General features: G+C 38.7%; 2 protein-coding genes across 34 annotated transcripts in view; one reads left to right on the top strand and one right to left on the bottom strand.

Moving 5' to 3' along the window:
- The window catches only part of MAP2 (microtubule associated protein 2), a 300,883-nt gene extending 295,290 nt beyond the window's left edge, over positions 1-5,593 (bottom strand). For all 33 annotated transcript variants that reach the window (XM_021074986.2, XM_084998926.1, XM_084998929.1 and 30 more), the window contains exon 1: positions 5,356-5,593. The gene's annotated coding sequence lies outside the window, so the exon portion shown is untranslated. The remainder of the gene's footprint in view (positions 1-5,355) is intronic.
- LOC146396117 (uncharacterized) overlaps positions 1-12,070 on the top strand; it is a 192,420-nt gene that overhangs the window by 17,251 nt on the left and 163,099 nt on the right. Inside the window, exons 2-3 of the mRNA XM_084999112.1 lie at positions 5,003-5,044; positions 5,337-6,705. Of these exons, the coding sequence (XP_084855238.1) occupies positions 5,003-5,044; positions 5,337-5,959 (665 nt within the window). The 3' untranslated portion in view covers positions 5,960-6,705. The remainder of the gene's footprint in view (positions 1-5,002; positions 5,045-5,336; positions 6,706-12,070) is intronic.

Genomic DNA, 12,070 nt, shown 5'->3' with positions numbered 1-12,070 from the left:
ACAGAATCAGATCTTTTCCCAGCTATACTAGATGACATTACCATAAAAAGAATGAATAGCTGTATGCATTGTTCAAGGCTAGAGGGTATAAAAGTGAAGATCAAAGAAAGGGACAAGATACGGATGGAGCCCTGAAAAGGAGGAGAAGGTAGCATAAAACTGAGTGTTAAATGAGAAATAGAGATATAATGGAAAAATAAACTGCAATATTAGCAGGCTAAATTTGCATTTCCTAATGATCAGTGATTTTTTTCTGCCAACACAAATTGAAAGGAAGGGGCAAAGGAAGGAAAGGTGGTAGAAGAAAAGAAAACAAGAGAAAAGTCAAGCTGTGTGATCTTAGAAATTAAATTACTTTCTCTAAAAGGCCTATTAACATAACAAAACCCCAAAAGAACAGAATTGTCCCCTCTGGTGTATATTAATGGAAATCAAATTGTTTAAAAATTTCCCCTGAATCCACAACATAAATTTAACGATCGACTGAAAAAGGAAATCCTGAGCTCTTTGTCTTAATTTCCACAGAATTTCACAAAAATGCATAAGTAAAAAGTATCACAATTAAAATACTACCACTCAAAGTTTATCTCTCTTGAACAGGAAAGATTGTTTAAAGATGAATTTGGTGTTTCTCATAAAAAGTCAACTAATTGTGTTCATATTGTTATAAAATTTTTAATTCATGATAGAATTGCTTCCAATAAGCACTTTTTATAATTTTTTCAAGGAAACACTGACAGCCTTAGCACAAAGCGATAACAGGGGAGAGATTTGAACAAAATATGTTGACGTAGGAAAAAAAAACATATTTCTTCCCTCTTCACCCACTTAGATCATGGGTTTACTCTATCCTAACAAGACCACAGCTGAGAAATTCCTCATTTCCCTCTACCTCCACCTACTCACCCAAACTTTCTCACAGACCCTCTCCTTTATTTTGTCTCTTCTTGTTCCCCTTCTTACTTTGTAGTTCTTCATCTGCTTTAGTGCCTGGGATCAATTCCTGCGATGGATAATTTCTTGAGAACATCAAAAGTTGTTTCTCAGAATATCTGAATTGAAGTTTGTTTGTTTTGCTTTTTTAGGGCCACACCTGTGGTATATGGAAGTTCCTAGGCTAGGGGTCAAATCAGAGCTACAGCTGCTGGCCTACACCACACCTACAGCAATGGGGGATCCAATCCATGTCTGTGACCTATACCACAGCTCATGGCAATGTCAGATCCTTAACCCACTGAGCGAGGCCACAGATGGAACCTGCATCCTCCTGGATACTAGTTGGGTTCATAATGCGCTGAGCCACAAGAGAAACTCCTGAAGTGAAATTTTTATGTGCTGTCCTGCATTTAATGATCTGACCTTCTACAGCTAATTCAGCTGACTGGCTGAAGCATTTGAGAGACTTAGTACTTCCATTATGTATGTATATGTACACATATACTCAAAGATAGTTATATAATTCCCTAGTTATATAATTCCCTACACACACACACACACACACACACACACACACACACACACACATACAAACATTTATATAATTATATATAGATAATACAAATACGGAAAAAAAGGATAGGTACACAGGGTATGTATTTGGATATTTACATAACTGATACATAAAAGCTTGTCTTTGAGGTGCTGGGATATTACCTCCCCAACCAAGTGCAGTCCCTAGTACTGACGTGTCATATCTGCACTATAAAAGCTTCTCATTTGAATGTTACTTATTAGTTATTCCCATTACAAAGGAAACAAATCTCTCTAACTTGATTTGTAAATTTCTTGAAGCCAAGAAGCCTTATTTTTGTATCTTTCTATCTAGTCCCCAGTGTGATATTTGGCATCCAGTAGAAACTTACTGGATATATAATAAAATAAATATACAGGAATAAATGCTCTCCTGAATGAAAAGTAAAGGTGAAATTTTGTACTGAGAGCAATGGTATTGAAGGCACATTGCCTAGAGAAGACTAACATTCAAATATGAGATTAAAAGGAATGATGGGAAGGGAGAGGAAAAATCCAGGTGAAATAATCAAAATACTGCCCACACATAAGATGGTCTGGATTGAGCAGATCATGGCAATGGCAATAGGAAAGGCAGAGAGAGAATTAAAGTAGAAAAAGAATTAACATATCTAAGAGAATCAGATATGACTCAAAGAGCTTATTAGCCTCTTTAACTAAATCAGAGACAAAAGGGTTTATGACTGTTCAGAATATTATCTTTGTATAACATTTACTAATGCATTACTAATAACTTACCTAAATGACTACTGTTAACATTAAGGGATATGGTATTGACCTGGAGATGGTGGTATCACTGTACCATAACTATAACTGTTATTTCAGATTCTTTACCTTAATCTGTCAAGAAGAATTGTTGAAAGGAATTCATTAATCAAAGTGATCAACTTGAATACTAAAATCCCCAAGTTGGTTTCATATAGTGGTTTCATGGAGGCATCAATGAATATTTTAAGGATGCACAAATTGTCATGTATACATCTAAGCAAATGTTGAAACTATTTCATTTTAAAGTCCAACTGTGCAACTGTATTGCTCAAAAGCATAGCAGTCCAGGCTGTCATCTAGTTGCTAGTAAAATTTAACAACAAAAATGTATGTCATAAGAAAATATGCAAAAAAGGCCAATAAGCCTTCTTCTTTCTTCTCCTTCCTGATGTTTAGAAAATCTGAAAATTGATTTAAGCCAAAGGGGTAAAGAAATGAAATGATTCCTTTGAGTTTAGAGGATTCTGTGCCAAGTTTCATTTCTGGCTGTATATTTATGACCAAGTTCAAGATCCCTGAAGAGAAATACATAAAAGAGAAAACATTCCTTTAACCTCAGCAGAGCAACATTATTAGAGGAAGGGCTTCTGCCTTGAGATGGGTGTGCTCCTGGTGTTTGGTTTCCACTGAGAGGATGCCTGCTCTCTCAATGAATCTGAAGTAGCTACGATGATGAGGTAATGGCTGTGCCAGTTTCACTGGGTCATGCTCTCTCAGCACATTCTTTCTTCTTCTCCTCCCTGAGAAGGTGCTGTAAACAAGTCATCCTGGGAGATTTGCTACAGAGAATTAACAAATCCTAAATTTGAAATTCTTGAGACCTCTGGCTCTTCATTTGATAGACATAACCAGAAACTTAAAGCATCACAGACAGAGTCACAAAGAAACAGGTTATATGATAAGGAGCGGGCGGGGGGGGGGTGTCAAGAGAGGCGAGAAAGAAAATGGAAATTAATGTATTAAAAAAAAATCTTTTTCAAAAAAGGAGCTCAATTTTTAAATTGCTTAGATCTCCAGGTATATGTTAGGCAATTTTCTGTCTATTGGTAAAATAAAAACAAGCAAAAAAAAAAAACTTTTGGAAATTAAATAATACTATATTGTGAAATACTAAAAATTAAGATTAAATAAACCATAGGCATAAAAACAGCATGTAGTGCAGATCCTAAAGGCACAATAGCTCTGATAATATGCAAATTGTGAATCCAGATGTAAACCTCTGTTAATCAGATAAAATGAATCAATGTTAAGATATATACACACACACACAAATATAATACTCCTTACTGAAAGACAAAAATGCCTTTAATCTTTTCTTGAGGGGGGAAATGCTTTTGCACATGAAGAGGGAATGACTGAAACATCCACAATTGTTTATAAATTCACAAAGGTTTCCAGAAAAACATATAGATACCAATTGCCCAGTTAAATGGGTGTTTTGTGTCACATTCAAAAGAAAGGCTATAATCTTCCTCTTGGGCATTCTAAAGAGCTTTTATTTATTTAATCTACTTTCATTGCCAAAAAAATTATAATTGCCCACAGTGAAATGACAGGGTTACAGAGCTATGCTTTATACTGGGCTGGTACCTGCAGCTCAAGCATGGGACATTTTGCATAATGTGGCTCACATAAAAGGCTTTGTTCTCCATCGCCTCACTGCGGCTGCAAACCCCAATTTCAGTTTTCAATCATTTCTTCTCCCAGACCAGAAAGATCATTTTTAAATAAATTTTAACATTTAAGTTACTACCTTACGGATATCCATTAATCCCTTTGTCTCACACCCAAAAATTAAATACCACCCACCAACATATGTTTGTTTGCTTTGCACTATAGATTTCATTCACACCATAACCCAAATCTTCAAGGATAAATATTTAAACATTAGTCTTCTAAGAATCCACTGCAATATTAGGAATACAGTGTGTTATATATGTGAACGGGTTTTTGTGTGTGTGTGTGTGTGTGTGTAGTGTGTACCACCATACTCCTGTGTACGCTCGCCTTTAAACAAAAACCCTTCACACTGAGTCAGTTTTAAAGAGCATTATGCTAAGGGCTTACAGCTGATGGTTCACAGCAACTTACAAATGGGCTTGTTAATGAAAGCTTTTTTATTTTCTGACAAAATCCCAAAGCCCTGATGCCAGGCAGTATAACATCAACTTCCAGTTTTCAAGGATGTTTTTTTTCTGACCCTATCCGTTTTATTACCCCCTCCCCCCTACACACACCCAAACACACACATCCTCACTCCTTGCTCCTCTCACATACTCTTACTTTAAATTTCCACCCTTAAACAAAAGACGAGGTTGGGTAGGGAAGGCACCCAGCACTACAGCCCCCCAAACGCCTTTTAGGAAGAAAAAGAAGAGAAGAGATGAACTGTAGATGCTGCTCTCCACACCAATCGGTTAAAAAGGACTATGTGGACGCTTCAGCTAATCCACACTCATTTGTTTTCTAGTGTTCCGCCCTCTGACGTTAATTCTTCATTTTCCTAAAACTATAAATATTCATCAATCTTGTTCTTCCAGCTGTTTCTGGAAGGATTACAGGGAAAATGATTTCAAATTGACAAGGCTTCCCTAACTTGCTCGCTCGTCAGTTCTCTGCAGTTAATGGACAAAAAAAAAAAATCCTCTACCTCCAAATCCTGTCCCTATTATGTTCGCATAATTCACCCCCTGTCTTTTCTCAGCTCAGGTAAAATTAGCTCTCAAGACAGGTATCCTAACCCGACGTAAGTTTACGGGCGTTTCAAAGTGGTACTTACCAAGGTCACACACCCTTTAACAAATCTAGAACCCAGGTAGCAGCCCTGGTCCCCCGCTGCGTAGTAGTGACACCTAAAGAGGCCGGGCCTGAAGCTTCCGCCAGGTAGGAGACTGGGCAGCTCGGTCAACCTGTGCCTGCTTCCAAGACAGAGGACGAGACAAACCTCTCTCCATTTCACTCTTTTCCTGGGCTCCTTCTCCTCCCTCTACACAGTGGGCGAGAGAGAAGGAGAAACACCCTGTAGAACCAGAGGTGAGGTGGTGACTGTTCTCTTACCTGGGCGCAGAAACTGGATGCACCCGCGGTCGCCGCTGCCACTACTCAGGGACCCGAGGACCTAACGTCCTCTAGAGAAGAAGCAAAAGGGGAGACGGGGCAAGGGAAGAAGGAGAAAAGGAAGGAGAAAAAAAAAAAGAAAGAAAGAAACGGAAGGGAAGAAAAGAAAGAGGAGGATGCTGCTGCTGCTGCTGTCGCCGCGGCCGCCGAGAGCCCGCGCAGCCGGAGCGCCCGGCCCAGTCTGAGCGCCGCCCCGGCCGCTGGCTCCCCGCGCGGCCGCCCCGCCCCCCAGCAGGCCCCGCCTCCTGCCCCCCGCAAGCCCCGCCCGACTTGGCAGCCCGGTGGGTCGCGGGGGCGGGGCTGGCGCGGGCAAAGCCGCAGCGTCCCGGAGGCGAGCACTGCCACCCCGCCTCCTGCCGCAGCCAGCCCGCCGCCCCGCGGGGACAGCGAGGGTAGCAGCTTCGGAGTGCCGGCTAAGCCAGGGCCACTTTGGGTCTGGGACTGTGAGACTCTTTCTAGAAGAATCCTCCTCCATCACCGCTACCAGAAGCAAAGTGAGATCAGCGCCGTCGGGACAGAGGGACTCAGCCGACTTCTTATCTGACGTTTTTGGTGAACTCAGAGGCGCTTCAGCTTTAGTCTCTCAGGAAGGAGTACCCCATAGACGCCTCTCCTTTCCCAGCTCTATCGCTGTGAGGGTGAGGTTCCTTGGAGAGGGCTCTCTGGTCTTGCCTCCACAAACCTTAGGACGTTCACGTCCATAAAAGACGGAGGAAAATTGAGGGGAGCATGAAAACAGAGAACTACTCTTGTGGGTACTAAAGGAACAATGGTTGTGGATTTAGAGAATTCTAGACTCTTCTGCGTCACTAATAAGATTCCGTCATTCATTTATTCATTCAACAAATGTGTATTGAAATCTATTATGTGTCAGGCACTGTTCTAGGCACTGTGGCAACATCTTAGAACACCGCCACCCCTACCACCAAAGAGGGGAAAAAAATCCTGCTTTCGTGGGCATTGCATTCTAGATAGCTAGATATATGATCCAGAGTCAATTCATTTAATCTAAATCACCTGCAGGAATGTGTTAAAAGTATCAGCTCTACCCCTCTGGTATGTTTAATACGAAGATATAATTAGATAATGAGTAAGAAGAGCCTGTGGAGAATATGAAGAATGATACAGAAGTAATGAATTAACAAGGAAAACTTCAACCTTGAAACCTGACCATTTAAAAGAATCACATCTTAAATTCTCTTGAAAGAGATGTGACCAATTGAGAAAACATGAATCTTTACCATGGAATCTTTATTATCAGAGAACAGCACTTCATTGTAAGTAGAAGAGGTAAGTGCAACTCAGAATTACTTCAAGCTTCTATATGGAGTACTAACGAGGTGTTTTTAAGTTTTGCCAAGGTAGTGAGGTATGGTCTGTGCAGTTTCAATAGTAGTTACAACTTGGTTTTGTCACTGATATTAGCCATGGAATCATAAAGCCATAGAACACTAGAGTTGATATCTAGAGTTGGTCCAGTTCCCTTATTAATTTTCAGTTGGGAAAAGAGCCCTAATGGGAGGCTGTTAAGACTAGAAACCGTAACAGAGCAAAATCTGAAACCTTGGCCTCCAAAATCACACCCCATGCCCTGTGTGTTGTTTCCCTCTGCCCACCTTCATCCCATGACCCAGTGCTCACCATAAGATTAGAAATAACAGGGCAAAGCAGGCAACAGGGAGGTTGGAGCAGTTAGGACTCCTCTTCAAAAAGTGGCCTGACTGAAAAAAAGGTCTTAGGGGACTATACAATGATAAATAGTATATGGGTAGAAGGAAAGACTAAGAATCCTGCTAGAATGTTAGCAGTTGACATTTATGACCTGGCACACAGCTGCAGATGCTCACTGAGAGTATATCTTTAATCCTGCACAGTCCTATTATTGTCTCTCAGTTACTATTAGTTCTGTGATGTTTGACACAAGAATAACATTCCAAGTAGGTAGTGCTCCGTCTGCCTTCCTTCATTTCAGGTAGATTCCCCTGGCTGTGTATCAACTCTTGAGTCTAAAGTAATAAGATATTTTGTTCAAGCCTTAAACCCAATCCTGTCCAGCCGCATTGTCTGCAAACTAAAACTCAAGCTAGAGTTCTCATTACTCCAGCTTTACAATTAGTCTTGAAGTCAGGTATTGCCAAGTCCTGTAATCTTTTTCTAAATTCTTTTTCATCATCTAATTCTTGCATTTTTACATTAGTTTTGGTGGTGCCAACTTGTCAACTTCTATAAAAATAATTTTTTTAAAAAATTGGAATTACGTTGAATTTACAGGTCAATTTTGGCAGAATTGCCATCTTACAGTGAGTCTTAATCCATGAACATGGTATGTATTTCTATTTATTTAGGTCTTCTTGAGATTTAAAAAAAAATTATTATTCTCCAGTTTTATTTCTCAGAGTGGTTTACATTTAAAAAAAAAAAAATGAGCAGGAAATACAGAGTTCCCATTCCTGGGTCCCCTGCTTTCTGAAAATTTGCTTTAGACCACTTCTCTTTTTTAAAAAGACCTACATTAGTGCCTGTTTTCACTGACTGGTAGAAATCCAAAAGTGATTTTTGCTTTTACCCTCCTCCCAAGAAGGCAGAAAGCAAAAATAACATTCCATGTTTGTTTTGCAACCAGCCATTATAGAGGCAGCATACACCTGAACAATGAAAGTGGCGTTGCCAAGCTCCATCCAGGCACCATAGCTTTGAACTGTGTCTGTGAGCATCTGTGCATCCCTTAGCAAGATGTGTCCTAAGGTAATTGCTTCTTCACTTTATGCCATTCAATGTACAGAAGTTTCAAAGGAACATTCTACTCTTGGTTAGGAGGGGAACATGGATACTTCCTTTTCCTCTGCCACAGTTTCCCATTATTAACATCTTACAATTGATGTGATGCATTTATTACAATTGATGAACCGTATTATTGTTAATACAGTCCACTGTTTACAATAGGGATCACTCTTGGTGGTGTAGTTTTATGAGTTTTGCCAAATACCTATTGTCATGTATCCACCGTTTCAGCATTACACAGAGCAGGTTCACTGCTCTAAAAATCCCCCATGCTCTACTCCTCCTTTTCTCCTCTCTGCTCAGATGTCATACAGTTGGAATCATATAGTAAGTAGCTTTTTGTCACACCGGGTTCTTTCCCTTAGCAGTAAGCGTCTAAGGTTTCGCTATACTTTTTTGTAGCTTGTGAACTCATTTTTAAAAATCACTGAATAATATTACATTGTATGAATGTACCAGTTTATCCATTCACCTACTGGATATTTTGATTACTTCTAGTTTTTGGCAATTATGAATAAAGCTGCTTATGCACATTCAAGATTAGGTTTTTGTGTGGATATGCATATTCAGTTCATTTAGGTAAATACCTACAAGCATGATGGCAGAATTGAGTAGTTAACTGTGTTTAGCTTTGTAAGATACTGCCAGACTCTCCTCCATAGTGGTTGTGCCTTTCCACCAGCAGTGAATGAAAATTCCTGTTGCTCTATATCCTCACCAGTATTTGCTGTTGTTAGCACTTTGATTATAATCGTTCTAAAAGGTATATAGTTGTACCTCACTGCTGTTTTAATTTGTAGTTCCCTAATAACATATGATTTTGTACATCTTTTCATAGGGTTATTTGCCATCTGTTATATCTTCTTTGTTGAAGTGTCTATTCAGATCTTTGGCCCATTTTATGAAAGTGAGTTGTTTATTTTACTGTCAACCTTTAAGTGTTCTTTATGTATGTGGGGTACAAGTTCTTTATCAGATACGAGTTTTGCAAATATTTTCTCTCAGCCTCTGACTTGTCTTGTTATTCTTTTAATAGTATCTTTCACAGAGCAAACTTCTTAATTTTTAATTTTAATTTTAATTTTTGTCCTTTTAGGGCTGCAACCGTGGCATATGGAGGTTCCCAGGTTAGGGGTCAAATCAGAGCTATAGCCACTGGCCTACACCACAGCCACAGCAATGCAGGATCCAAGCCATGTCTGCGACCTACATCACAGCTCATGGCAATGTCGGATCCTTAACCCACTGAGCAAGGTCAGGGATTGAACCTGTGTCCTCACAGATGCTAGTCAGATTTGTTTCCACTGATCCACGATGGGAACCCCGAAACTTTTTAATTTTAATGAAGTCCAACTTAGCAGTTTTTCTTTCATGAATCATGTTTTTGGTATTTTATTTAAAAACTCATTGTCAAACCCAAGATTACTAGAGTTTTCTCCTATGTTATCTTTTAAAGTTTAATAGCTTTGTGTTTCACACTTAGTTCTTAGCCCATTCAGGCTGCCGTAATAAAAATACCATACACTGAATGGCTTATAAACACCATTTATTTCTTAGTTCTGGAGGCTGGGGAATTCAGATTTAGTGTCTGGTGAGAGCCCATTTCCTCATAAATGACACCTTCTTATTGTGTCTTCACATGGTGAAAGGGCAAGGGAGGCTTCTAGGGCCTCTTTTATTTATAAAGGCACCAATCCCATTCATGAAGGCTGCACCCTCACGACCTAAACACCTCGCAAACCCCCGCCTCCTAATATCAAGACATTGGGCATTAGATTTCAACATATGAATTCTTGGGAACTCAGATATTCAGTTTATAGCAAAAACTGTGATTTTCATTTTGAGTTAATTATTATGAAGGATGCAAGGCCTATGTCTAGATTCATTTTTTGTATGTGGATGTCCGGTCATTACAGCACCTTTTGTTAAAAAGATTATCTTTTCTCCATTGGATTGCCTTTACTTCTTCATCAAAGATCAGTTGAACATATTTGTGTGAGTCTGTTTCTGGGCTCTTCATCCTGTTCCATTGGTCTGTCTGTTCTTTTGCCAATACTGCTTTATTTTAGTTACCGTAGCTTTATAACAAATCTTGATGTCAGATAGTGTCAGTCCTCCAGCTTTGTTCTTCAAATCTGTATTGGCCATTCTTCCCTTTTCATATAAACTTTAGGATATTGTTGTCTGTATCAGCAAAATAGCTTGCTGGGATTTTGCTTGTGATTGCATTGAATCTTTAGGTCAAGTTGGTAAGAACTGGTGTCTTGACAATATTGAATCTTCCTATTCATTTGTTTATATCACCTTTGATTTCTTTCATGAGAGTTTTTTTTAGTTATCATACAGATCTTACACATAATTTATTAGATTTATACCTAAGTATTTTATTTTTTGATGCTAATATAGTGTTATGTTTTTAATTTTAGTTGCTCATTGCTGTGTATAGGAAAGATGTTGACTTTTGTATATTAACATATATCCTGCAACCTAGTTATAGTTTCTTATTAGTTCCAGGCAATTTTTTTAGCCCATTCTCTGGAATTTTCTATATGTATGATCATATCACCTGCAAACAAAGAGATTTATTTCTGCCTTCCCCATCTGTATACCTTTTACTTGCTTTTATTGTCTTACTGCTTTAGCTAGGCCTATGGTACTGAACAGGAGAAATGAGAGGGGATAATCTTACCTTATTCCCAATCTTAGGGGGAAAGCATCTAATTTCTCTTCATTAAGTATGATGTTAGCTGTAGACTATTTGTAGGTGTTCGTTATCAATTTGAGGAAATTCCTCTTTATCTTAGTTTGCTGAGAGTTTTAACCATGAAGGGTGGGTTGATTTTATCAAATTATTTTCCTCCAACTATTGATAAAATCATATGACCTTTCTTTTTTAATCCTCTTAATATGACAAGTGAAATTCATTCTCAATGAATTCAGACATCGATATTTGAATGTTAAACGTGTTGTATAGCTGAAATAAATTTCACTTGATCATGGTATGTAATTATTTTCATACATTGTGGATAAAATTTGCTAATATTTTGTTGAAGAGCTTTGCATCTCTGTTCATGAAAGATATTAGCTGTCATTCTTATAGTTTCTTTGGTTTTGATATTAAAGTTATGCTGGCCTCATAGACTGAGTTAGGAAGTATTCCATATGCTTCTATTTTTTAGGATAGATTGATTAAAATTGGTGTCATTTTTGTTTTTTAAAATAGTTGGTAGAATTCACCAGTAAAACCTTTTGAGCCTGTTGCTTTCTGTTTTGGAAGATTGTTAATTCTTCAATTCACTTAATGGCCTATTCAGATGGTTTCTCTTTGTGTTTTTCAAAGAATTCGTTGATTTTGTCTTTGTTATCAATATGTGGGCATAAAGTTATTAATAATATTCCTTTATTTCCTTTAAGGCCCATGGGATTAGTAGTGATGCACCTCTTTCAGTTTTTTTTTTTTTTTTTTTTTTTTTTTTTTTTTGTCTTTTGTCTTTTTGTTGTTGTTGTTGCTATTTCTTGGGCCGCTCCCATGGCATATGGAGGTTCCCAGGCTAGAGGTTGAATCGGAGCTGTAGCCACCGGCCTACGCCAGAGCCACAGCAACGCTGGATCCGAGCCGCGTCTGCAACCTACACCACAGCTCATGGCAATGCCGGATCGTTTCCCCACTGAGCAAGGGCAGGGACCAAACCCGCAAGCTCATGGTTCCTAGTCGGATTCGTTAACCACTGCGCCACGACGGGAACTCCCTCTTTCAGTTTTAATAGTAATAATTTCTATATTTTCTTTTTCTTGGTTAGTGTGGCTGAGGATATATCAATTTTATTGATCTTTTCAGATAAATAATTTTTGATTTTGTTTATTTTTCTCAATT

Source organism: Sus scrofa, chromosome 15 (assembly GCF_054392235.1).
Source record: "Sus scrofa isolate SSC_HxYL_T2T_F1_AM1 chromosome 15, Sscrofa_HxYL_maternal_Yorkshire_Landrace_v2.0, whole genome shotgun sequence".
Classification (NCBI taxonomy): domain Eukaryota; kingdom Metazoa; phylum Chordata; class Mammalia; order Artiodactyla; family Suidae; genus Sus; species Sus scrofa.
The sequence above is the reverse complement of the archived record's forward strand: the minus strand, read 5'-3'. Positions and strand labels throughout refer to the sequence as shown.